The 27412-nt window shown below is 38.8% G+C and overlaps 1 protein-coding gene across 2 annotated transcripts in view; it reads right to left on the bottom strand.

Moving 5' to 3' along the window:
* SYNE1 (spectrin repeat containing nuclear envelope protein 1) overlaps positions 1 to 27412 on the bottom strand; it is a 443793-nt gene that overhangs the window by 204759 nt on the left and 211622 nt on the right. For both annotated transcript variants that reach the window (XM_070603011.1, XM_070603013.1), the window contains 14 exons: positions 25677 to 26033; positions 21549 to 21685; positions 21154 to 21331; positions 20498 to 20680; positions 15951 to 16094; positions 15480 to 15635; positions 13276 to 13440; positions 11449 to 11621; positions 9731 to 9884; positions 6933 to 7076; positions 5958 to 6122; positions 2019 to 2336; positions 921 to 1076; positions 595 to 765 (listed from right to left, as the gene is read on the bottom strand). In XM_070603011.1, the coding sequence (XP_070459112.1) occupies positions 595 to 765; positions 921 to 1076; positions 2019 to 2336; positions 5958 to 6122; positions 6933 to 7076; positions 9731 to 9884; positions 11449 to 11621; positions 13276 to 13440; positions 15480 to 15635; positions 15951 to 16094; positions 20498 to 20680; positions 21154 to 21331; positions 21549 to 21685; positions 25677 to 26033 (2601 nt within the window). The remainder of the gene's footprint in view (positions 1 to 594; positions 766 to 920; positions 1077 to 2018; positions 2337 to 5957; positions 6123 to 6932; positions 7077 to 9730; positions 9885 to 11448; positions 11622 to 13275; positions 13441 to 15479; positions 15636 to 15950; positions 16095 to 20497; positions 20681 to 21153; positions 21332 to 21548; positions 21686 to 25676; positions 26034 to 27412) is intronic.

Raw genomic sequence — 27412 nt, 5'->3', positions numbered from 1 at the left:
AGAGTCTTAAAAAAGAACTTGATGTTTCTCTCATCCTTAGCAGTGTTCCTAGAGATGTGAGTGAAAACTCTAAGGCACAATGCCATGAATTTGAGATCATTTTTTCTCTCTTAATATTTACATTAAATTGGAATTTGGTTAAGAATTTTGTGAGCAGTCATGTCTAAGACATTCAGATGATATTATATCATAAATAAATGGAAGCCAGCTTTTGGACTTAAAGAGCTTATAACTTAGTGCAGTCATACACCACATAACGATGTTTTGGTCAACAACAGACCGCACATACGACAGTGGTCCCATAAGATTAGTACCATATAGCCTAGGTGCGTAGTAGGATATCCCATCTAGGCTTGTATAAGTACAGCCTAAGATGTTCACACAATGATGAAATTGCCTAACAATGCATTTCTCAGAATGCATCCTCATCATGAAGTGATGCATGACTGTATTTGGAGTGCAATGATGAACCAAGGATTACTAATTATGCTACGCAGGAATGAACACATGTGCTCCCAATATCTACACAGGAGACTGGAGCAGCTCAGTGAAAGGTGAAAGGTGGAGAGACAAGTCTGATGTCTGCTTGCCTACCTCCAGTGTCCTCATTTTTTTCCCCATCATTGCTTGATCTACTTTATCAATTTTGGCAGCCACATTTTTGAAATTTTTATGAGTGGAGCTGTACCAATCAGAATAGGAACTTAGGGATAATTCTGATTCCTCCAAACTCTGGATCTCTTCCTCCAGGAATTTTATTTGTTCCTTTGAAAGAAAAGAGAAAATTGAGCAGTGAATTAAAGACCTATGCCAGTGTTTTTCTTGAAAAATATGCATCTTCACCGGAAGTTAATGAAAAAAGGAACATTTGGGCTTGTGAAATTCGCTGGCCTGCAGTGAGCAGCTGATGGCCCGCTCACCAGGACTTGGAGAAGAAGGGCCTGGTATCTGGAAGTCAGCTGGGTGGCCTGGCAGCCCAGTTGGCTGCTCACGTGGCTCTCGTCCAGGATCTCCTGCGCTCTGGCTCCCACTTCCTCAACTTCATCTCTGTATGTGGTGACTTCTTCGTGCCACTTCTGAAATGATGTAAGTATTGGAAGAAAGGTTTAAAGCTCAGGCATTCTTGAATAAGACAAATATATATATCTTCTCAATAGAAAATGATCTTAATATATGTTTAGAATACTTATTCTAAGATATAATTTTGAAAATATATCATATATAACTTTCATGAAAAATTGTATTGCAACAACATGATAAAAACAAAATAATTGATTTGGGCACTTTCTGTATACATTACACTGTAGTTCAAGAAAAAAATAAAATTTTATATATATATAATCTTTTTAATGGGAAATGATTTCAGTGTATATTTAGAATATATTTATTCTGAGATATAATTTTGAAAATGTATCATATATAACCTCCAAGAAAAATTGGATTATAATAACATAATAAAAACTGTATACTTTATGGGTTTGAGTACTTTTCTATATATATTACACTTTAGTTCAAAAATTTAAAGAAAAACAGAGTAACATAAATTTTTATATCTTCTGTTAGGCTTAGGTAAATTTAAAATAGATAATAATGAAAAGAAATTCTAAATGCTTAAGTACTGTTTTGATCATGTGCACTGAACTTACATAAAAATTATAATAAAATTATCAAGTATTGTTTCAATGCATTATATGAAAGCAATTTCATAACAGAACCATAAACTTCAATGACTGCAGTGCTAGCATCTATGTACCGTTACAAAGCAAAGTAACAGGGTATGAGAAGAAAAATAGAAGATATTTCATTAAATTATATTTTATTAAAGACCAATTTAGGATTCTATGAAATAATTGCTGTACGAAGAATGCACTGCTGTAATTTATTTTAAATCTCTAGGCAAGTGAAAAGAGATTTTGCAAAATCTAAGTCTTGGACAAAGTTACTAAATCTTTTAATGAAACAAATGATGCAGGATCATTGCTACTTTGACAAAGAACAATAATTTACGCCAGTTGTACCTTCATCTGATGCAACTGTGTCTCCTTGGTTGCCCGGTTAGACTGACGTCCAGGCCTGAGACTCACTTTCTCCTCCAGTGTTTTCAGCCACTCATCTACTTGCTGAAACTTTTGTTCCATCAGCCTCAATTTGTTGACTACATTGTTGAACTGAGTCCGGGTCTCAGACAGTCTCTGCTGGTAAGCCTGCCAGTCCTGCCGGAGTGACTCTAAAGCTCGATCCTCTGTCTGGGGGATGCCCGACGGGATCACTTCCTCTCTGGTGTGCAGCACTGAATTCAGCAGCGCCTGCCCCTCTGCGCAGTGCACTTGTAGCTCCTGCCGGGGAAGAATATGGCGGTCACATGTCATTCATATTTTACACCTGCACAGCTTATCACATCTCACCCAAACCAACAGTGCCAGCCTGAACTTCACTTTAGAAAAGAATGATTTTGAGCCAGGCTTGATGGCCTAGTGGTTTAAGTTCCATGTGCTCTGCTTCAGCCACCCGGGCTTGGCTCCTGGGCACTGAACCACACCACTTGTCTGTCAGTAACCATGCTGTGGTGGTGACTCACATAGAAGAACTAGAAGGATCCACAGCTAGAATATACAACTATGTACTAGGGCTTTGGGGATGGGAAAAAAAAAGAGAGGAAGATTTGGTAATAGATGTTAGCTCAGGGCAAATCTTTCCCAGCAAAAAAAAAAAAAAAAAGAAAAGAAAAGAAAAGAAAAAGAAAAAAAAGAAAAAAATGATTTTATTCTGTCTTATACAAAATATGTTTACCTAACACTGAATATTATACCCTAAGGCAGAAGAAATATTCTGAAATATTTCCAATTAAAATAATCAAAATGTACATATACACATATAAATGGACACTAACACACAGAAATACTTTTCTCAATCGTCTTAAAAACAATTTCTGAAATTTGACTTCTAAACTTACAGGCAAAAACACTTGTGATTAAAGGGTTATTGTTTAAAAGAAGAACCTAGGCTTTGTATGACTCATAATCTGTTTAAACTGCCTAAGGCTTCTTGCTTTGACATTGAAAGGGATCCGTGCTACACTTGTGGCTGAGAGAGGAACAATGGACGCTCTTTTTGCTAAGGAGGGATCCTTTGCCAAAGCTGTTCCAGGGACTGCAAAGGCCAAGAAAGGTTGGCTCTGGGGAGTCCAGGGCACATAAATCTGGGATGTTGAACCATCACAGCTGCCCTCTAGGTGCTCCCAGGTGCAAAAAGATTTTCCTCCACCAAAGCATAAGACCCCAAAATTTACCCTACAAATTCAGACTGACCCGACTCTTAAAGAGCATAAACTATTTTTCTTAGAAAGAAAAACTCTTATATCCTTAAAGATGTTGGCAACACAATACTGTATACTTGTATTTCTAATGTTTAAAAACTCCATACTGTTACTCTATCTGATCATCTAAAGTCGAAAGGAACCGAGTCAAATCCCACCAAGAATGTTAAATGTAGCAACATATTTAGTTAAAAGACAGTATTATAAAAAAACTTTGATATTAGCTTAAACCATGTCAAATTGCTAATATCTGACTATTTTTATGTGCAAAAATAGCAATCTCATATGCTTCAAACTAATGGATACATTTTTCTTCAGCTATGATGTTACTTCAAGAATGTTATAAAGTGAACATATTGTAAATGGAAGAGAAGAATGCTAAAACACTAATCAAAATGGCCATAAACACAAATTTTATTCCAAAATTCTTATAATTCTTTTAAAGTTAATTTTGTACAATCTCTTTTCTTAATCCAGAGGTTGGCAAACTTTTTCTGTAAAGAGCTGGATAGCAGATATTTTAGGCTTTGTGGGCCATGCATTCTCTCCTGCAGCTACTTACCTCTGCCTCAGTAGCACTAAGGCAGCCTCTGGCGATACATAAATGAATGGGTGTGGCTGTGTTTCAATAAAACTTTATTTAAAATACAGGCACTGTGGGCCATAGGCTGTAGTTTACTGATCCTTGCCCTAATTTATTAATCTTCCCAATATATCACCCTTTCCACATTATATAACAGTTTTCTCTATCATACAAATCATCTCTGTATTAGATAAATTCTTTTATGTCCCATATTTCAAGTATTTATTCTGAAGGGAAAATATGGTTCAATATTCTAAAAATCTATATGTTCTGTGACCCAAATTAGGCGTTCAGTTTATACAAAATAATTTGAGTGTGGTCCACACTGCTGGCTGACCTCTACACCACTGGGAACGCTGTAGGACACTAGGATGCTGAAGAAGTTCTGCTGTACAGCAGGATTATCACAATTCTCCTCTACCTTTTTTTGCCACTATCATTTTACCTCCTTTTTAATGCTTGTGGTGACTCAAAATAAGATAACAGAAGCATTAATGCATGGTGAAAGAAGAGGGGGGAGCTGGGTTTGGACCACATTACCATTGACTGAAGTAAAACATTTTCTTCTGACTGGAACAAGAGCAACATCTGCTGGTGACGAGTAACTTACCAGTCCAGCTCCTACAGAAACCTCGAGAGCCGGGCATCTGCTTGCCAAGACTGTCTGGAGTGAAGTGCTGAGAGGGGCCATTTAGCCAAAACAGTTCACTCTGCTGAAATAACTTACAGCAGCTAAAGCTGGCAGACCAGAGTATCCTACTATTTTAAAACAGAATGGATGAGATCCTTAAATAAGCTAAAGAAATTATGATCCTTCTAACTTGGACTATATATTTATTTCATGAATGGATCATTATTTAAAGATTTTCTCCCATCTCCTTTAATCCTTTCACAACTCGTCTGTGGAGGAAACTGAGTTAGAGAGGTTCTCTCTTGCTCAAAGTCACCCAGCGTCAGGTCCCACCAAGGATTGGAGTCTAAGCTTCCTAACCCCAACCTTGTGCCCCTGCCATCATATAACTTTCCCCGAGACCAACTGAAATAGACAGAAATCTTACACGCCAGTGATGACCATCTCAGTCTCTGCTTTTTCCACCTTGTTCAAGCTGTAGGTACATCTTGCACTATCCTGAACGAATTTTAATGAGGGCTGATAGCATGTCAGTGAGTTCCATCATACAACTAGTGGGATATGGAGTTGACTTGTTGGCCTTTCCCCATTCTCTATTGTGTATGGCTGGTGTCCCCTTCTTGGGGCACCTCTCTAGCCCCTACCTCTCTAGGTAAGATTAAGGGCCTCTCTTTGATGCTCCCATAAGATCCCTTGCATTAGTCTGTTATTGTTCTTATTACATTGTTTATAATGATCTACCAATAGGCCTGCATTTATGACTAGATTGTAAGTTCCTTGGAGGCAGGAATAATATTTTAATCATCTTTACCTGAAGTAGCTAGCCAAGAGTCTGCACTGTATCAGGTATTCAATAATGCTGAATGAATAAATAAGTAAATGGGTTAGGACCACTTTCCCCACTTAGGTGTGCCATCTTGCTCTAAATTGCAGCCTTCTTGCCTGAGCTCCAGCATTTTTTCTAGCTCCTCTTATGCCTTCTTCTAGGACTTTGACCCTGGGCCTACATCCTCAGTATGTGGGAGGTTTGGGTTAAGACCAGATGGCTCAAGATGGTGCCATCAGTTTGACTTTGAGGAGTGTCACATTCTCTTGACTCCTGTTGCTAGGGCCCACATCTAATTCGATCCTTTAGGGAACAACAGGCAGGTAGGCCAGTCAACACCATACATTACATCACTAGTCATTCCTATGAGAGGTCACCTTTGTAGCTGAATGAATTCCTCAAGTTTCAGTCCTGTTCAGTGTAAATTGCCTACCAAGCGATCTCGACTGGTATACTAGTGAGGTCCCAGAATGTTCTAGATCAGAACTTATGAGGGTTTCACTTAATATGCATCAGCTATTTATAGGCTTTAAGGTCATATTAACTTCCCATTGCTTAAAATAATAATTCCATATTCAGAATGAAAATTCCTTTGCTTTACCTGAAGATCCCGCAATGTTGACTCATGAGTGTGGGCATCACCTTCAAGAACTGAGTATCGGTCAAGCTTTTCTTGTTCTTGCCCCAGCCAAACTTCAAATGCCTTCAGGTCTCTCTGATACTCTTGGTGCAATCGAACTAGTTTTTCAGACTTGGTTACTGCTTCCTGTTATTAACGTTTAAGATAATTAAGAAGGGAATACATTACTACGTGCACTTTCAATGTACTGTAAGAATTCACTTTGGGAATTTTAGAAAAGCATGATTAGTAAATAATTGGGAGACGAATGGTTTCCTAGAAGAAGGAAAATTCAAGGTTTCTGTAAAAAATATAAATACATAGTGTCAGGATTAAAAGAGATCTTAAAGATCACTTTGTTGAATCAACTTCCTGATCTCTGAACTCCTAATGAAATGTAACAAGGACATACCAAAAAAAGGAAATAACTTTACTTGTCATAAAAATAAACTTTTGCTCATGAAAACATTTGGAATTCTTAGACCCTGCCTTCAGTGAGGATTTGGACTCATTATGGATTTAATTTTCCATATACTTTCTCTAATGAAGTAGGATGCGCTCTAAAAAGTTATTTTTATTTTCTTTGTGAGGCCTAAATGAAGAACGATAAATACTATTGGTGACCATTTCCTGCTTTAGAAAACTCTACTCGCCATACATAATAAGGCATTTATGAGTCTTCATTATGAAGCCATCCAGAATTTTTCTTAACTTGGTACACTTCTAGGATTTTTGAGTTGAGAATTATTTTCTTCAGTAACTTTCACAAACTAACAATATTTGAAGATTTTGTTTGGTTTTGCCAGTGGTGTATTTAAGGTATTAATATTCATTTTGCCTGTTTTGTGCTGTCTACTTTCATTGTCTGTCATTTTTAAAAATAAATGAGTCTTTAAATAAGCACAGCTCTAAACACTGGTATTTCAGTGAGTCCGCATGGAACACAGTCAGCCATACCTTGGCCCTCTCTTTGATTGCCCTGTATCGCTCCTGTAGATCCTGGAGTTCTAACTGGGTGACGTAGTGTTCCGTCATGCCAGCCCCCTTGACTTCGATGGTCTCCAGCAAGCTGCTGTGACTCAGAACTTCTTCATTTAGTAACTAGAGAACATTCAAAAAAAATAAAGGAGTTACCACATACATCATCCTATCAATGATACTGCTAAAATTAAGATGTTTTAACTGTACATTTGACAAGTGATCTCAGATTATCGATAGATAGATAATCTACCCATCTATCTATCTATCTATCTATCTCTCTGTCTGTCTATGAATGTATGTGTGTGTGTGTATGTGTATTTGATATCTGGCCAAGAATTTTCTCTGAGATACTGATTCCAATTGACTTGGATATCTCAAACTTAATGGGTCCAAAAATGGGCTCTGGATCTGCACTTCACCCCATTCTTCCCTAGCCCACACCAAACTGCCTTCTCCTTCAGTCTTTTTTAAAACAGTAAATGGCACTACTTCCCACCCAAATGGTCAATTCAGAACACTGGAAGTCACCCTTTCTCCCCGCTTTCCATCATTCCATCTGTGATGAAATCATGCTAGTTCTGTCTCCTCATTATATCCTAACATTTGTCCTCACGTCTCCTGCAAACTCCCTACCCCATGCTGCTATCATCTTTTACATGGACTTTTGCAATATCCTGCTTGGCAGGTGACAGATTCTTTGCCACCAATTCTTGTACTGTCCCTTTTTCTAAACTCCACACAGCAGCCTGGGGGATAAAGATCATAAAGGGAATCATGTCATCCCACTCCCCCCAGCTTAAAACATGGATTATCTTCCCAGTGCTGTCAGGATCAAGTGGAGAATCTTCAGGCTGGTTAGCATGGCGATGCATGATCTGGTCCCTGCCACCTCTGTCAAGTCACCTCTGTTTATTCTCCACTCCAGCAATACTCCGCCATTCTTTTAGTTCCCCTTTCGAGCCAATTTCTCTCCTACCTCAGGGCCTGTGGACATGCTGATTATTCCATCTGGAATACTCTTTTCCCACCTCCTCCCCAGATCAATTTCTCTGCACTAAATTCCTTAGGCATAGTCCACTTGTCTACTGTTTGAAAGAGGCCTTTCCTAGCCGTTCCCTGACTCCAAGCAATCCTGTCCACAGTACTCTCTCTCACAGCATGCCACTTTTTTCTTCAAGGTGCTTATCACCAGTTACAATTATTTATTCATGCATTTATTGATTGTACATGTCCCCCCCAGAACCCAATCTTTGTTTCATTTACCTAGAATCTGGAACAGTGCCTGCATGCAGCAAGTTCTCACTATTTATTGAATAGATGCATAATTTAATTAATTAGGCAGCAGATAATTATGATTATATTAATTTTCAGATGCATAAATGAGATCCAGAAATGTTAAGTGATTTGACATACATCACATAAGGTCTTTTAGTCATTCGGATAGCTTTTACTCAGCATTTGCTCTGTGTCAGACAGAGTCAAATGAATAGGATATAAGGAACATTAAGCAACATTCTCCACTGAGGGAGAGAGATATGTAAGCATATATTCCATAAAATTGATGAAGAGATATGAACAACAGAGAACAGAAGAACTAATTAAGCCTAAGGTGGTGGTGTTATCCTAGCAAAAATGGCTTCTGAACTAATTCAGAAAGGTGAGTAGGAGGGTGCCAGGTGCAGAGGCTAAGGAATTCTGTGAGAGGAAACAGATTCCGCTAAGGCATGGAATCACTTAATTCCATTTAACATGGCACATTCAGGAAATAGTGAGAAATACAGTAAGGCTGAAGCATGGGTGGAAGGAGGGTGAGAGAGGGAAGGAAATGAGGAGGGCAAAGGCAATTACTGAAATTCTTAAAAACTAGGTGAGGGAGGTTGGTTTGACACTGTAGACAATGGAAAGGCAACGGGGCACACAGGCAGGAAAGGGAGATGTTCACCTTTATATGAAGAGAACAGTAGATGGAGACAAGAGACAAAGCAGGAGTTAGGAGTCTGTTGCAATTCAGGGAAAGAAGGATGGATTAGAGCCAGGAGACATTTCTGAGATGGAATCAGCAGGAGCTAAGGCCTAACTCAGAGTGGGGATGAGAAAGAAGGAGCTGGGGATAATGAAGTTTCCAATTTAGGATATCCAGTATGAGTTGACACAAACGAACTGAGATTGAGAATATGAGTTTTGGAAGGATTTTGGAGTAGAAGATAGCAAGAAATGCTTAGGACATGGGAAAGTTGAGGTGGAACAGGTCATCCATGAATGTGCCCTGGAGTAAGGCTATAAATCAAAGGTCTCCAAAATTTTATATTTGAATACTACTATCAATAAAAAACAGATTTAAGAACATATCCCCAATATTGTTATTTATTTAAAAACTCTTTACATGAAGTACCCTTTTCATAAGCATTATGAAAAATGTACAAAAATAGAAACACAACAGGATGTGATAAAAAGAGAGCATTTTTACTTCCTAATGATGAGCAGGCTGAAGATATTAAAAGACAGTACAAATTGCCAAATTTAAACGTATCATAAAACATGGGTCTTTGAGGTTTTCCTGGAAGAGAAAATTTTCACTCACTAATAAAATAGCCACAAACAGAAGTCTGGTTTAAGAGGCCGTTAGAAATTATAGTCAAAACCCAAAGTATAATGTACCTACGGGAACACCCCTGATTACCAAAAATGGGATATGGATAATCCTATTTTTGTATGACAATGGCATTCTGAAGAAGTCTGTCAGAGAACACAGGGAATCAGAAAGCCAGCCCCACCTTGGCTTTCCCCAGAGCAGTTGTCTTCTCCCGCAGCTCTGCGTACTGCCTTTCAGATTCATTCAGGCTGGCTTCCACACCGTCCATCCAACTGGAGAACTGGCGAACGTCATCTTGATAACTTGTCCACTTAGACAGAGCTCCTTCAAGTTGACTGAAAGGTATTTGATAGGACAATAATCTATATTGAGAAGCCTTATAAATCCAACCTGCCACCCTTTGTCATTGTCTGCTCTGTCCATTCCACCAGCAGGAAGCCCAGAGACATGGGCAGGCTTGGGGTGGGCTGCGTGGCGAGGGCTTGCCAAATCTGAGTCTGGGTCCCTGGCAAGTATAGCTTCAGGAGTCCAGGGACAGTTAAGTCCAGGCCAACAGGAGGAAAAGTGGGACTGGATATAAAACCTGGCCCAGGTCGCATGAGACACGAGGAGGGCAACACCACGAGAGGTCCCCTGAGCAAGGCTTTCCTGGAGCCAAGACTCTGGGCAGGAAGAGAATCCATACTTAACTCCATCTAGTTGACCAGGGCATCCAGAGGAGAGAAAAAAGGAATAAAAGACGGAAGGGAGAGTCAAGCAAGAACAAGCACAATAACTATCTTGGATGAGATTTAAAAATCAAAAATTCACAATGGAAAAATAGGGTAACATTTCCTGAATTGGTCTAATTATTAAAACCTGATTATTTCTCTTATAGATAAATTAAGCATTTCCTTCTCTCAATACGGATGTTTCATTTTTAACTCCATTAATCACTCGTGTCTAATTTTACAAGCATGCTTTGAGTCCTTTTGTAGCAGACACTGCGCTCCACCCACACATACCCTCAGACCCCACCACTGCAGCAGGATGCCAGCTGGACTCCTGATTGCCAGCTCCACGCCCCCTCGGCCTGAGGGCAGTCTCCGGTCGGGTGGTGGTGCCTCTCAGCTCAAGGCTGATGTAGGCAAGAACTGCCAGGGATTTTTGCCTCCTGGGGGGCAGCCCTCAGCTGCCCTCCTGGCTCCTGGCAGTTTGTTTATAAATATTCCAGCCCCCCTGCCCTCACTGGGTAACTCCAAGACACATGGTCTATACTGGCTCCCAGCATCGCTGGCCAGATTAAGTTCTAGCTACCCACTGCAGGACACTGTTTGATAACATGCCTTTTACTGGCTGCTCTCCCTTCCTCAGCTCTCCTTCCCATTCCCCACTGGTGTTTCCTGTGCTTACTCCCCAAGGAAAGTACTTGGTTTTAACTAATACATCTATATATGATGAAACATTTGTTGATCTTTTGACTTTTTAAGCAGTCAACAACAGCAAAAAGAAACATGCAGTTATAGTTATATTAAAACATAGGCATAGTGTTGTAAGTCAACCTAAATGCAAGACTGTACCTGCCAGTTTCTTTTGTTCTAAGAAGAAAAAAGGGAGGGAGAGAGGAAATGAGAGAGGGAGGAAAAGAGGGAAGGAAGAAAATGGGATGAAGGGAGGGAGAAATAAAGGGAGGGAGGGAAGGAGAGAGGGAGGGAGAGAAGGAAGGAGAGAGGAAAGGAGGGAGGGAGGAAGGGAGCAAGGGAGGGAAGGAAGGAGGGAAGAGAGAGGAAAGGAAGTAAGGGAGGGGGGAAGGAGGGAGGGAGGAAGGGAAAAAAGAAAACCCTAGGAACAGTCTGTTCCTGAGCTATCACATTGATTTTTAAGTAATGGCTTCGCAGCAGTCGCTCTAGCATCACTGACCTTTTACAGCGAATCCCTGCAGACAGGAGGGCAGCCCACATGTCCTTCACGCTCTGCAGTTGCTGCTGAATGGCAGCAACACCTTCCGGAGAGGTGTTCTGAAGGACAGACTCCCCTCTGGTCACTATCATTTTCATCTGGATCTCTTTCTCCTGTTTCACTGACAGCAGAGCCTATAAAAGCAAATACAGAAGTCCTTTGTCATTTGTGTGTTTAACATTTATGACCTTAAACATTGCAGAGCTCCAAAAGATAGTAGAATGACAAACAACTGTGTTGAGCCCTGGATCTCTCAGGCTGATGCAGTGGAGGGTGGGAGAGTCACTTGCTGTGAGGGCCAGTAACCCATCACCAGTTACCCGCTGGTCTCCAAGGGGCCTTGACTTTTCAGGTCTCAATTCTTCTCTGAATAATTCCTTCTTTCCACTAAAGTTTTATTTCACTGGTTTTCAGTAAGAGAAAAAATAGACTACAATAGAATTCAGAAATTCTCAAAGGTCACAGGATGAAGAGCTTTATAGATTTCAAGGTCTCTAGCACAATAAACTGAAAGAAATAGATTAATTCATAGGATAACTTAAATATTTCAAGTTCTTTGCAAGCTCTACTCTTTTTCTGTATAAAAAGGAAGATTTGAATTCAAAGTTATAAAACCGATAGTTTCCCCTAAGGGGCAAAGCTTCATCTCTCTCCCTCATCTGGACCTTGCTGACCTCTCCAGATTCAGCTTCAGCCACTTAGTACCGTCAGTTTTTGCTGCAGCAACAAGGAACTGCTGGCAATTTTTCACACACCATGCTACTTGTTTTCCTAAGATTTCACTCATGCTGGCACCATTCTCAAATCTTGGTTTAGGTATCAGACTTTCTGAGAAAACTCCTCTGACTCTCAAGCCATCCCTTCTGCACAGTTCTACTCCTCTCTCTGTCTACAACATCCTAAGCATATCCCTCTCTGTTATTATTGTCTTCTCTGTTTCAGCCTCCAGCCTCAGACAATGAAATCCTGAGGACAGCGACCATATTTTACTCATTTTTGAATCCCCGGTGTCAAGACAGAGTGCTAGTTTCTTGCAAGATACCCAGTATATGAATGAGAGGTAAATAAATGCAGAATAATTATTTTATCACAAATGGAAAATAGAACTAATATCTTGGGATGAGAGAAGAATTGCTTAAATGATACAGGCAGGCAAGCAAGTTGAAGAAGATGGGAAATGTTTTGCCCTATAAAATGTTTTATCAAAGTATTTGCTCGGAATAAATATTGCCTGTGATGCAATTTGAAACTAGCTTCTTAACTGGATATATCAAGCAAGTAACCACGTTTAGGTTGCTATTTTTTAAAGTTATTTTATTGAGGTGGTATTGGCTTATAACATTGTGTAAATTTCAGGTGTACATTATTATATTTCGGTTTCTGTGTAGACTGCTTCATGTTCACCACCAATAGTCTAGTTTTCATCTGTCACCATACATATGTGCCCCTTTACCCTTTCCGCCCTCCCCCCACCCTCTTCCCTTCCAGTAACCAGCAATCTGTTCTCCTTATCCATGAGTTTGTTTATCTTCCGCATATGAGTGAAATCATACATTATTTGTCATTCTCTGACTTTTTTCGCTTAGCATTTATGGGTGAACATGTCTGGGGTCAAATGATTCAGGAAAGCTTAGGCCAGGACATCCTATGCAAACAGGGTCACACCCACAGAGCATTCTTCAATGTCTTGTGGAGAGTGTGACATAATCCACCAGGCAGACAGAGACTTGACAAACTTCGAGAAAAACAAATTCTGTACGTTAGAGAAATTTCTCTAAAAGTGCGCACCTCAAGTTTGAGCATCCTGCTGTCCAGCACGCTTTTGTCAGATGTTGGGTGGCAGTAAGAGTCCAGCATGTGAACGGCATCTGTCATCCAGTCCTGAAGTTCTTTAATCCCGAGGGAGAATTGATTGTGCTCTGCCACAGTCCTATCCAGCCTTGACACTTTCTCCTGGAAAGGACAGGAATCGGTTTCCAGCTGTCCACGCCACAAAGACTTCACAGCCTAAAGCTACTCAAATTGTAAAGCTAGCCATTTGTTTCAAATAACTACCATCAGCCATAAATCCATATGCTGCGCAGATCTGATCATGTCTGTATTAATCTGTGAGACGTATGGAATATCTCTCTCAATAGTAAAAATAGAGAATACTTGGATCAGAAATCAGAAAAATTACAATTTACTGCCCCTCGACTTTCTTGTTATTCTTCTTTACGACAGTTGTGACTGTTTTCCCAGAATCAGTAAAATTTCTTCCTAATGCCTTGTCCGGGAGACAAATCAAAGCATTTCTACTTTTCACATGTCACATTTGGCTCAACTGATACCACATACCCATGTGGCCTACACTGTAGCCAGTTCTAAAAATCAATCATCTGAGATTTTGGAATATCCCTACATTTTAAAAATTGGGACTATAAAGGTGATTTTATTAATTAAATGTTATATCCAACACAGTGAAGACTTTATGAATATAGTTTATAGCTCTGAAAGCATTCAAATATCTATTGATTTTGTTTTTAGTGGGGAAGATTGGCCCTGAGCTAACATTTGTTGCTGATCTTCCTTTTTGCTTCTTTTTCTCCCCAAAGCCCTAGTACATAGTTGTATATCCTAGTTGTAGATTGTTCCAGTTCTACATGGGATTCCTGTCACAGTTTAGTCTGCGACCACGATCCCAACTGGTGAAGCCTGGACTGCCAAAATGAAGCACGTGAACTTAACCACTTGGCCACAGGGACAGCCACTCCATTGACTTTTGGTGTCTAAATAATTACAAAGGAATAGAAAGATGTCCTTAGTTCATTTTAATTCTAGATATGCACCAGATTTTCTAATGACAAAAAAAGGTAACATATCCATAGAAAAAACATGGATGCAAACCCAGACTATTTGCTCCAAGACCTATACTAGTGGAACGGTCTCAATGATGTTTTATTGAGGACTCAAATTAGCAGACCAGGGGCTGGCCCCATAGCATAGTGGTTGAGTTAGTTCAGTGTGCTCCACTTCACCAGCCCAGGTTTGCAGGTTTGGATCCCAGGGACAGACCTACACCACTCGTCAGCCATGCTGTGGTGGTGACCCACATACAAAGTGAAGGAAGACTGGCCTGGATGTTAGCTCAGGGACAATCCTCCTCAAGCAAAATAAGAGGAAGATTGGCAATAAATGTTAGCTCAGGGTCAATCTTCCTCAGCCAAAAAAAAAAAAATTTTTAAATAGCAGACCAGAAGTAAGTCCACACTAAAATAGGTGAAGCCAAATTATAGTAGGTTCTTCACATTCTAAGATCTGAAATGCAAGAGAGAAATGTAGGGAACAAATGTTACAAGGTGGGCCTGCCCCACAAAGTTCAAGATGGGTCTGTTTTATACCAGCTGAATGCTTTAAATGATGTCAAAGTGGGATCCCATTTATTTTTTTCTAAGCTGTTAGAAAAGAGAGATAATTAGTTATATGGATCATTGCCAACTTTGAGCTCTGTTCTAGAATCTGAACTGAAACTCTCAATCAACACATCATTGCCTGCTACGTAATAAATATAAAGGACTTAGGTTAAAAAATTATCCCAAACTCATTATATTTAGTCCACTAAAATTTAAACTGCTTTGAACTCATGTTTTTCTAAAGTAACTTAATGTGAGCTTCTTTAGACACGAAATTCTGAAGGTTTGCCTTATGTTTATGCTTTGAGTCTTCAAAATAAGAGCCCTGGGGAACATACCATTTCAGTATTAAAGGGAATATTTTGTGCAATAATAGATTGGAAATCTCTTCAATCTTGGGAACCTCCCTTGCTCTTTTCAGACAACCACAGCAAGAGGAGGCAACACGAATGTTTGACTTGGATTACAAGGCTGGGAATAACACGTACACGCCTATGCCTGACCTGGGCTTCTCGGGCTGGATACTCTGCACAGCCCTACTGAGACTCCAGATTTGGGACCTCGGTACCACACTCACACACAGCACATGGCAGGCGTTACCTTTGTTAAATTGCTTAGAGCTAGATACTGAGAAGACAGCTGCGACACTCTGTGCATAAAGCTCTTGCTGGCAGCTTGTCCTTCCCACAGCTGCTGAGCTTTCTCTTTTAGCCTGTTGAGCTGAGGTTCGTAGCAGTTTATTTCCTCAAGGACAGACTGAAAAGCACAAGCACGTTACTATTAAGAGGCAGGGGAAAAGCACATGGGGACGAAGCTTTGGCCCAAAGAACATGGAAATAAACACTGACAAGTAATAGGTGTGCCCTGAAGACTTCATTATTTCCAAGTTACACACAGTATAGACTATAGGACGGAAACAAATCATACCAAAAGGAAAGCCAGAAAACATAAAATCTGTCAGACAGAGGGAAAGGACACACTATGTTCAAGGTGGGTGATCTACTTGAGGACGCTCGGCATGCTCCTGATTGCACGGATGTACAGAGGATGAGGATAAAGACTGGTCTTCACCTGGAGCTTCTGTTGTTCTCTCCTCTTTGCAGGCAGATCATACAGGCGGTTGCTGCTTTCATGCACCACCTTCTCGGTTTTACTCAGCCAGTCCTGTACAGGCTCAGCGCTTACTTCAAAGTCTTTCATTTGGATCTTTAGATTCTACGAGGTTTTAGACAGTGTTAGGCACAAAAAAGATTTTAGTCCAAGTCCAAAGTCCTTCAGTTGGCATTCAGTTTGGCCCTTGCCCTCCCCTCCCCTTCTTTCTCTGTTCCCAATGTCTGGAACATTCTATCATTCACCTTAGCACCTGTAATGATTCCTGAACATCCTTTAAGAATTTTTTATGGCCCTACTTTTTAAAAAATGAACTTTTCCCTAATTATCCAGCCCACCTCAGGGTTCACACCCACTTCTCAACTTCTATCAGATTGTTGTTTATTTATTATATATTTGTTGTTAGTGCTGTGGATTCTGACTCCTAGTGAGCCTGTGTACAGCAGAGCAAAACCCTGCCTGGTCTTTTTGAGCCATCCCCTCTCCTTCCAGCACTCTATCAGACAATGCTCTACTGCTATTTATAGGGTTTTCATGGCCAATTTTTTCAGAAGTGGGTGGCCAGGTCCTTCTTCCTAGTCTGTCTTGGTCTGGAAGCTCCACTGAAACCTGTCCCCCATGGGTGACCCTGCTGGTATTTGAAATCCTGGTGGCATAGCTTTCAGTATCACAGCAGCTGCCACAGCATGACAACCGACAAACAGGTGGTGTGGTTCCCTGACAAAACGAACCCAGCCGAGGTGGTGAGAGCACCACATCTTAACCCATAGACTCCCAGGGCTGGCCATTGTTGTCTATACCAGTTACCATACACTTTGTCATAGACTGGGTTAAATGGTGAGTTTCCATCTCACGCAGGCATGCCTCATCTCCACAGCTAGATTACAGGCTGCATGAGGACAGGGCCAGTGTCTAACACTTCCTGGGACACACCATGGAAACTTGTGGGAATATAAATAAATATTAGCAAACATTTTGTCGATTTTGATTAATGTTAAGACAAGAAATAGCATATGCTTTATATGCTTATTATATTCATAATAAACAATTTATTATAATTCATAAACATATAAGAAATACCAAATAGTGGTCTGTGTTTATTACCTAAGAATGTTGTGACTACTTCCATAGACACTTTGTAGGCACTGATAGCTGTACAATGTATTTGATAAAGTTTTATAGGGTGCCATTTCACTTTGGAAAGGTGTCTAGGTCCTATCTCCATTGTATAAAAGTGCTAGATTGAAGTGAATTTGAAATTTATGATACCATGTGACCAACCAAAGTCTTTTAATTAATCAGAGCTTTAGATAAATTATCAAAGAGCAAGTCCATGAAGGTTAGCTGAAAAATCTAAGTGGTAAAGACTGTAGGAGCTTGAGGGTCAATGACTCAAGGTTCCATCTGTATCTGATTCAGGGTGTCCAAAATGTGGGGACAGCCATGCCTGCCACAGTCACCCTTAGGGAGATGGATTAGCTATGAGAATGCTTTGAAAAATTAAAAGTGCTTCACTAATGTAAGATACCAATGTTCCTGGAGTATTTTACTAAAGGTAAGCCTTATGAGGGCAGGGATTCTGTTCTGCTTTATTCTCTGCTGTATCCTCAGAGCCTAGAATAGTCCTTGGCAAATGGAAGATGCTCAGTGAATATTTGTTGAATAATTAAATAAATTCATAAATTCAAGGTGTTTCTATCTTCCTGCTACTGGAGTCTTGGGGCTACTACACTGCAAACCGGGCACCATGATTAGGAATTTAATTCTACAGGACTGAGGAGCAAAGTATTAGGGGCTCAGTCAGAGATATAACACAAAAAAGTTGGGTTCCTAGTCTAAGGAGTGAAGTCACAGGGTCTGGGTGAGGGGCCTGGGAAACATGAATCAAGACAGCTTGATACTAAATCAAGCAACTCCCAATTCCTCACGTACTTCCTATCAACAGGGGTGCGCACCTGCTCATTAAATCTTCAATCTACTTTCTTTTCCAATTGTTTCTCCCATGGCTTCAATGACCACCTACAAACTCTTAAATTTATAGAATTTTTTTTTATACATCACCTTAAGTCAGACTGTCTGGGTTTGAATCTTTTCTCCATCACCTAATAGCTGTGAGAATTTAGCAGATTATTTAACTACCTTTTCTTTAATGTGCTCATTCACAAAATAGAAATAAGAGAGCGCCTCCCTCCAAGAATAGTTATAAGGATTAGATGCATGAATATATGTTAAGTGCCTACAACAGTGCCCAGCATTGGTAAAAGTTCACTATCACTGTTATTGTAGCTCTACCCTTTCTCTTGAGCTTTGTACTCATTTGAAACGCTACTTTCCTGTCCATTATCTGCTGAATGTCTTGCAGGCACATCAAATCTAACATATATTAAATTGAATTAATTTTTGCTATCCCCTTCAAAACTACTTTTCCTACCATATTCATGTCTCATTTAATAGCATCACCATTCACGCCATCTTCTAAAGTAGAAATGAAGGACTCAGACAATTTCTCTTTCTTCTCTGTGCCCCTCATCAAATTAGTTACCAAATCCTGTTGTGTTTTACCTTAGAGATAAATTCTCCATCCATTATCATTTCCTTAATTCAGATCCTCATCTCTCTCATCTGGAAGATTACGAAAAGTTTTCTCTGGTCTTCCAGCTACTTACTATTCCCCATTTTGGTCTACGCTGTGGTCGGAGAGGTGACAAGTTTATTCCAGCTTGAACACCTGTAGGTTCCTCACTCAGCCTTTCTCAACCAGGATTCTGGAAGAGAATTATGCCCTAGTGTCCTAAGCGATCCACTGTATGTAATGAATTACCTTCTCTCCTATGCATCCAGAGTAGTATGGGTTATGCTCCATACATGAGAAAATTGAGAAAATAGATGCTGGTGTGGGGTTCAGATAAGGAACCCTGATGGAGGGTCAAGGTCAAATTGCTTAATATACAAGATATTTCACTATGTGGAGCTAATCTTCACCTACAGTCTTATCTTTGTTGCTCTTCTCGCAAAACTCCAGGTGGATATCAAACTTCTCAAAGTACCTGATTCATGGTTTTCACTCATGACTTCCTGGCCCTGTGCATTCAATTCCTCCCACCTGAAATGCACGTTGGCTTCAGCAAATTCAAAGAATATTTAGCCTTCAAGATTCAGTTAAAATGCCACCCCTCTGGAAACCTTCCTTGACTTCTCTAAGGAGAGTTAGCTGCATCCTTCTTTGAGTGACTACCGTATCCTGAACATACCTATAAAACACTGCAATCATGTCTTTACATACTGTTTCCCCCTCTAGAAAGTGAATTCCTTGAGGAAAGGGAAAAGACTAACCTTCTTGTATTCCTGATATAGTGCCTGGCACATAATAGCAATTATGTTTCTACTCCTAATAGAAAGGAAGGAGAGAGAGGGAGGGAGGAAAGGAGAGAGGGGAGGAAGAATGAGAGGGAGAGAGGGAAGGAAGAAAGGGGCAGAGAGAGGGAAGGAGGGAAGATGGAAGAAAATAGGGAAGATAATTCCTGACCTACTCATCTACTCTCAAGCATCTCTTGAACTAGATAATCTTGCAATTAATGCTAGATGTGCTAGACTCAACAGTAGATGCTTCAGGGCTGAGGCCACATTGCCCTAATCATCCCTGTATGGTTTAAGAGTAAATTTCAAAACACCGCAGAATGGTTATCCCTCTCTATCCAATGAAGGACGCCTGTCACGAAAGAATAGCCACCATTACAAAGGAGAACTACAGTGGTCTTTAGTTAGGAAATAATCAAGGAAATATACATTTGCTCTTTCTAGATATTAATTCTCTATTATTATTTTTTTCCATCCTGCAATAATTGTGATCATAATCAAGTTAAGGATCTATTCTACCAGGAAGTATTGTTTTAAAAAGAAAAAAAATACTCTCCATGCCTTGAAATTTTTCTCCAAGTGAAGGGGTGGCACACAGAACAGATTATCTCACAGGAAAAAATAATTGCATTGTGGCAGTAGTTATGCTACAATTATAGTAAATTTAACTTATACTATCTCTAGATAAAATGAAATTGTACACCATTGCCTCTTTGCATTACCAGCTCCTAAAAACCTACTACTTGATGTCTGCATTAGTTATAATATTTCCTCTCATTTACAGTATTTTGCAGCCTTACATGAATACATCTGTTCATCTTCCTGGAAGAACTCCCAAAATTCAGGGATTTCAAATGAAAGATTAAGTGATACGTGTAAATGTAAAAACTAGTTGTTCCTAGCGGGATGGGCATGGCCAAGTCTATGGTACTAGCCCCAACCATGCAGGAAGGTATTCCTCAGTAGGGCTCATGCTTCTAACACTGAGCTGTTTCTCACAGTTATCCATCTTCCATTTATATTCAGAGAGGGATGACCAAATTGTTGACAAGGGGACTTGGATATTGAAAGTGTGGTTTTACTAACAACCACAACAACATCAACAATAAAAAACAACACAGACCATGCCCACATGATTGGCTATGTTATACCTCGAGGGCAGACTCCTTCTGGTGGAGATTTGAATGAAAATTTTTCCAATCCTCTTTTGCAGTTGCAATTTTGGCCTGGATACCATTAGCTTTCTCTTTGGTCAACAGAGTACTCAAAAGTTCTCCTTTAGATAGCATCGTATTTAGCTTGTGTTGTCCATTTTCACTTTCTGACAACAATTCCTATAAAGAAAAATGTGAGATTAGATCTAATAAAATGCTCTATGCTTTAAAATATATTGATTTTTCTACTTGTTTCTCAATAAAATCAAAGAGAAGAAATAAACAATTTTTATTGTGTATATTAAGTGACTAACACTCTTTTACCCTATCTGTACATGGGAATAATAATCTTATATACCTGACATGGTTACTGTGAAAATTAAATGAGAAAATGCACTTAGAAGGCTCAGGCACAATGTTGGTCACATAGAAAGAGCTCTTATTATTTCCTAAGTCCCTATTAATACATAAAAATAGCACGCATTTATATGAATGGGCTAGTTTCTCTTCAAACACAATCAATTGTTTTAAACAGGGATTTATTTTAAATTTGAGTTTCGGAAGCAAAACTTTAAAAGACTTATAAAAAGATCTAGACACACCTTTTTAATCCATTTAACCACAATTATTACAATTAATTGATAAACTCTTACTTGTATTTTCTGAAGACTTGTTGAAACTTCACTAATATTTTGAGGTATATCAAAACATTTGGCGGTAGTGATTTTTGCATTAACCAACCACTGCTGGAAATCCTTGAAGGCTCTTCGAAATCTTTGCTGTAAAATCTGTTCTTTATTCTGACAGCCCTTGGATGCTTGCAAACAAAGACTAAACCCATGATTTGAAACATTTAATGGAAGGAAAGAAATGATAAAGTAGATTAAAATAATGTTTGATAGAATCAACACTTAGAGTATGCACTCATGTCATTTAGCAAAGTATTTAATGATTACTTATATTATTATTGAAATCACATCTTAAAATAAACAAACCTCTGGCTTCTTTGTGTGAAAATATTTTGAATACCAATAAGGTTCATGCTCACCAATTATATTCTTTAATCAGGCCAGAAACTTTCCCACTGTATGTACTCAGGTCTCTGGAGAATCGACAAAGTTCATTCAGCTGAGACTTGAGATCCTCAGTCTTAGGCTCTGCTTTCTGTAGGGCATCCAGTATCTCCTATTAGGATATAACAAGATGGAGGAGCAAGCATTTAAATTGGGTAATTTCCACATCCTGATACTACACGTGCCTAAATCATGTTATACATTATTAGCGAAGGAAGAGCCAACACAGTAAATTCAGTAAAGAAATCAGGCCTATTTTCAGGATTCCCCATGGCAAATAATAGGACTTGGCTACTTTGCATCCTTTTCTAGGCATGGATAGGCACTCCAGCAGCAAATGTTGCCCAGGAGTCAAATGATCAAGTAGTCAAATAACTTAAAGTGGGACGAGAAAAAGAAAAGAGAAAAGAGCCAAAACTGTAAAACAGTCTGGCTAGGCCATTGCAAGATATGTGTACTGTTTCAAGGTGAAGGGAAATCATTTCAAAGCAAAGCAATATTTATTTTGGATGACTACATATACGGCAATTGATTTCATGCAGTATATTCAGTTAACTTTGCCATTAAGGATTTGTTATAGTCCACAGGTCTGATTCAACCACTAATTCAGTCATTTCATAGCTTCATTCATACAGTCATCAAATATTTGCTAAATGTTTGCTATCTGCCAATCATTTTGCTGGATTCTGGGACCCCCAATATGACCAAAGGTGTGGTTCTTTTTCTTGGATAGCTCACAATTTAACGGATGAGAAAGAGACGTGAATAATCACAGTGCTGTGAATATCTAATCCAAAAATAAAGTCTTGGGACTTGATAAGTACACCCCTGAAATCAAGACCATGGTCCACGGAGTTACACGCTGTGCTTTGCAATCGGAGCGTTTTTCTTACAGGATTGTCACAAAGAGCAAATGAGATCAAATTAGCACAATTCCTGGCACACTAAGTGCCTAATCAGTAAAAATAGCAGGTAAATAACTCCCAAACATTTAAATGGGACAGTATGGATAATGGTCCGCCAAGGTGAAAAAACAAAACTAATTAAGGAGGAGAGGCAAGAAGATGAGTAACTACTCAGACAGCTGTTGCTGTTACTATTATTATCTTGAGAGATTTTTATCAAGACATGGCCTAGATTTATAGGAAAACCACGCCTCTCACCAAACCAGGTCTGTGTCACATTCCTAATCCTTGTAAATGGCACCACTGTCCTCCCAATGATCTAAATCAGAAAACTAAGCATCATCTTGGCCTCACTCGTTTCCCTTCTCACTCCACACAGGAGAAAGGAGGGCTGGTCTAGTCTTTATCTAAAATATCTCTTTTATCAGCTCTCCTTTTTTCTCTGCATCTTGACTCTCACAGTCCCCATTGACATCTTTGTCGTTTCTTTCTGGAATGGCACAATATCTTCTTAATTTGAATTCTGTTCTCTAGTTTTCTCTTGTTTTTCCTCATTCTTCAGTCACTCTGGATCTTCATGCTGTTCCTCCACCTCACCCATCAGATCAATTTGTAATTGTACCTCGAGACTCAGCTCAGATAACGACTCCTCTAAGGATTCTGCACCCTCCTCTCCACTTTTGGGGGCTCCTCATTTGAGGATAGACAGCACCTTGTCTGCACTTACTACAATCAAGTGTCCCCCTTGGTTTTGAATTTATAGGCCTTTCCACCTAGACTGTGACTTTGAGAGGAAAGATGGTGTTCTCTTGGTTTTAAAATTCTTTACGTAGCTTAGTGTCTGGGCTAGAGGAGTCTAAAATATTTTTATTTACAAAATTCATAAATAATAACTAGAAAGTTTCTGAAACTCCAAATGCCAAACTAGTAACTACTATTTTACAAAACATTGAACCTTTTATTTAAGGAGAACAGAAAGAATAATAAAAATAAGATCTAAAGAAATTTACCACATACCAAAAAGTAAAAAGAACCAGAGATTCAAAGTAGTCACATTAGCTGATAATTTGTCCGATTAAATGATATCCAAAGTGAAAAGCTTTGGACCAAAGCTTTATACTAAAAAAATTTCTATAACTGCATCGTAAATTAAAGCATTTTAGTAGAGTCTTTCATTTTATAAATATCAGGTCATATTCTTCTGTTTCAGTTAATCATAGAATGCATTTTTTTTGTGCTTAGAGGTTGTACAGGTTAAGAAAATTGCTAAATTTCTGACTCTAATAACCTAATGGATATTAAAAGACACGAGTTTTGCAAACACAGTGAACAAGATTTTTTTTAACATGATTTTATATAGTTGATAGATGATAATTCATTTTTATTTTTTAAAGGATTTCTTGAGTATCATCACTTAATTACAGAAGAGAAAGTAAATACTTGTGAAAGTTCCTGATTACTATGATTTCCAACAATGGCAAGCCCTCCCTAATAGCAAAACAATGCCATAAGAACTCTTGAAAATTATTGTTTTGTAAAATTTTTCCTATGCATTCATTGTAATGGAAATATTATCCCCACTTTTAAAAATCTTTCCTAGTTTCATTGAGATGTAATTGACATATGACATCACGTAAGTTTAAGGTGTACAATGTGTACATATATTTTTGTGTTTATATATTGTAAAATGATTACGACCATATCATCATCTAACACCTCCATCCCATCACATAATTATCATTTCTTTTTGGTGGTGAGAACATGTATTGTCTCTATTTTTAGATAACATACGATTATTAGAAATAAGAGAAAATCTGAATACTGAGAGGCAATGTAGTATTGTCATCGAAAGCACGGGCCCTGGAGCTGCATCTGGAAGTAGATCTAACTGAATAGCTGTCATGGTTGAATTGTTAGTACATTTAAAAGTCCACATTCACTTTTGCATTACCGTCTATCTTTTTTATGGGCCTCACCTATTATTTTCATGAGTAGTATCAATGTAAAAAATGATAGCTCAGAATAGAAATGTAATTTAAATACAATCAAATATTTCTTTGAAAAAAATTTCACTGATATTCATGGAAGAGAAAGGAAACAAAAAAGAACCCAGACATTGTAACTGGCTTTTTGATATCAGAGTGAATAATACTGACATCAAGGAAGAATTACCAATGTCCTTGTCCCTGTTTGACAGAACTTCTTTCTGCACTTTATTCTGGTGCTTAAACCTAAACTCTAGAAAAGGCATCAGAAAAAAAAACAAAACCCTAGAAACATTATAAAGAAAATAGTATAAAGAGATGATTATAAAGTTTTATTTTGTGGGGTGGTATACATGTTTCAAGTACTTGATTTAAAACAAGACAATGTTGGAAATACTACATGACTTTCTTCCTGGCTGGAGCTATTTTGAAAGGATTATAATATAAATAGAAACAGAGAAGTTTACTTTATGAAAACTTCCTTTTAAGGACATCCATGATTCAGAGCACTATAAAATTGCAAATATTGAAAGGTTTTCCAAGATACTATTTAACAGCAAAAGAAAGAAAGAGAATTTCAAGCTTCTGCCCATTCTTCACTCTCCTTTTTATGCTTCCCTTTCTCACATTCTGAAAGAGCTGCCATCAGTTTAAAAAAAAAAAAAAAGGTCAGAGAGCAACCACCAAGCATGACGTAGGAGTTCTGTTAACGGGTTAATTCAAGCACAGCTGTCAAAACCACACATAGCAGAGCTAATCAAGGTGAAAACTATTAGTTGAGCTTTATGAGATTACCAAATACTTCTTTCAAAGCTAGAAATTCAATCCTTTAATTGTTGGAAATAACTCACTGGCAGGAAACAGCTATGACTCTCTGTCTATTTATGCCTCTACCCACAGGCCATCTTTCAGACTGAATGGCTGAATACAATATTACAAACTCTTACACCATAAGAATGAAAGTAAAATGTTTCCACTAACAATAAATGTTTCCTACAATAAATAATAATTCCTTCTCCCCTGTATCTGTATCTTTACAAGTTGGATTTATGAGAGGAAAAAGATCCCCTTTGAAAATTTAATAGGATAAGTACTTATTTCTCCCAAGTCTGAGTGTTGCATGTTTTTAGTTAACAAGGATTATTTTAGCATCAATGAGACCCAAACAACAATTTTAGCATAACCACCAGTAGAAAACAGGAAGCCCACTTACTTGTCCTTTCTGCCAGCATTCCACTATTTCCTTATCTGTGTTCTTGCCTTCCAGGAGAGTTAACTGCTGAGCCCAGCTTGTCAGAAGGGCACTGAACTCTTCCAGGCCCTGCTCCAGTTGAGCCACTTGGCCTGAGAACTCCTGTTCCGAAAGAGCCATTTGGCTAACGAGGTTCTCCAAGCTGGTCTGCGTTTGGAAAACACTGTCTTCCCACTGCTTCCAGTCGGCGTACAGGGCCTGCATCTCCGTGTCCATGAGCTCACACCCACTGGCAGTTGTGTTCTGTTTCACCGCAGGAGCCAGAGACTCCACTCTGCTCAGGCGGCTTGCACCAATCTCTCTGGAATCCATCAGCTCCTGTAATGGAATATCGCCATGGTAACCGAGAAGGCTGTGAGTCACTTGCCCAGCTAGTTTCCAAATGTGTTCAGAGGGGGACCCTGTCCTGCTAGGAAGTTTTAGCAAGTGTGCCACAAGGAACCAGAATCAATTCATCCGCCCACCCCTAAGTTAGAATAGCAGAGAATTATCATCTTGAGCGTCAAGGCTTGTGGCAAAATAAGCAGAGGAATTCACGGCATCCTGTAACACACTAAACCAGGACCCTGAAATCAGGCTTTGTTTGAATATACGAAACTGTTTTGACACTGATTTAAATATTTGCCTGTGGTGCGTTGCTCCCATAAACACGTGAATCTGTATTTCTCCCTAAGTTGATAGACAAGCGAACGAGGATTGCTGCAGAACTATGCTCTGCTCGTGGTCTATACCCCAATTCCATCTTCTTCCACAAGACGGGGGCTTAGATCTCACTTCTGTTCTAGAGGAATCATGCTAACCCATCCCACCAAAGAATGAGCCCGGCTCAATTTCAGTGCTTCAGCACCTTAAGTAAACATTTTTATAGTAACTAAAACGAATAATTCACAGAGACTTAATCAAAAGTTCAAAGCAATCTTTAGACTGGGTTCATTTGTTGCTATTATTTTTACTTTTAAAAAACTCACTAGAAATTGAACAATTTAGCTATAACTTTTAGGTCGAAAGCACACCAATATTCCAAAGGACAACAAGATAAAATTAAAATATGCATTGCTGATTAGGAAAAATAGTGACATCTCTTTCCGAGAATATATTCTTTTGCTGAAATTTCTTTCACTGAATTCATCATCTGGTTTTTATATATTAACACATCTGTTGCTAAAGCCAGGATTCTGTTAGAATTACTACAAAAGTATGACTTCACTCCTAGATTAAATAGAAGGAAAAGATGATTATTAGGAAAAAAAACTTCAAGAAGAAAATCAATTACAAATTGACAGGTGTAGAAAATATATGGGTGTTAAGTATGAAGCATGCTTAATAAATTGTTAAGCATAAAATGTCTTAACTCATCTATATAATATAGTTCACATTTCATTATATTAGATTGAAATAAGTATATCTTCCACGGTTATATACAAGAGAGCCACGTTTTAGTATAGATCATGTACAGGTATTTAGTTATTTAGTAGTCCAAAGCACCATCACATGAAATCCTTACACAGCTGGCATTTAATAACATATCCATCCTTCCTTCAGCAGCAGGATTTTAAAAACCTTCCTTATTTATCAGTGCATATAGTAAGTAGTGATTTGATAAACAAAAATTGTAACTTTTTAAAAAAAGCTATGTCTAACTATTAATTTGAATACTTATAATTTACCTTTAAGAGTGATTTCAAATTTGGAGGTCA

Source organism: Equus przewalskii, chromosome 32 (assembly GCF_037783145.1).
Source record: "Equus przewalskii isolate Varuska chromosome 32, EquPr2, whole genome shotgun sequence".
Classification (NCBI taxonomy): domain Eukaryota; kingdom Metazoa; phylum Chordata; class Mammalia; order Perissodactyla; family Equidae; genus Equus; species Equus przewalskii.
This window is presented reverse-complemented; position numbering and strand designations above follow the sequence as displayed.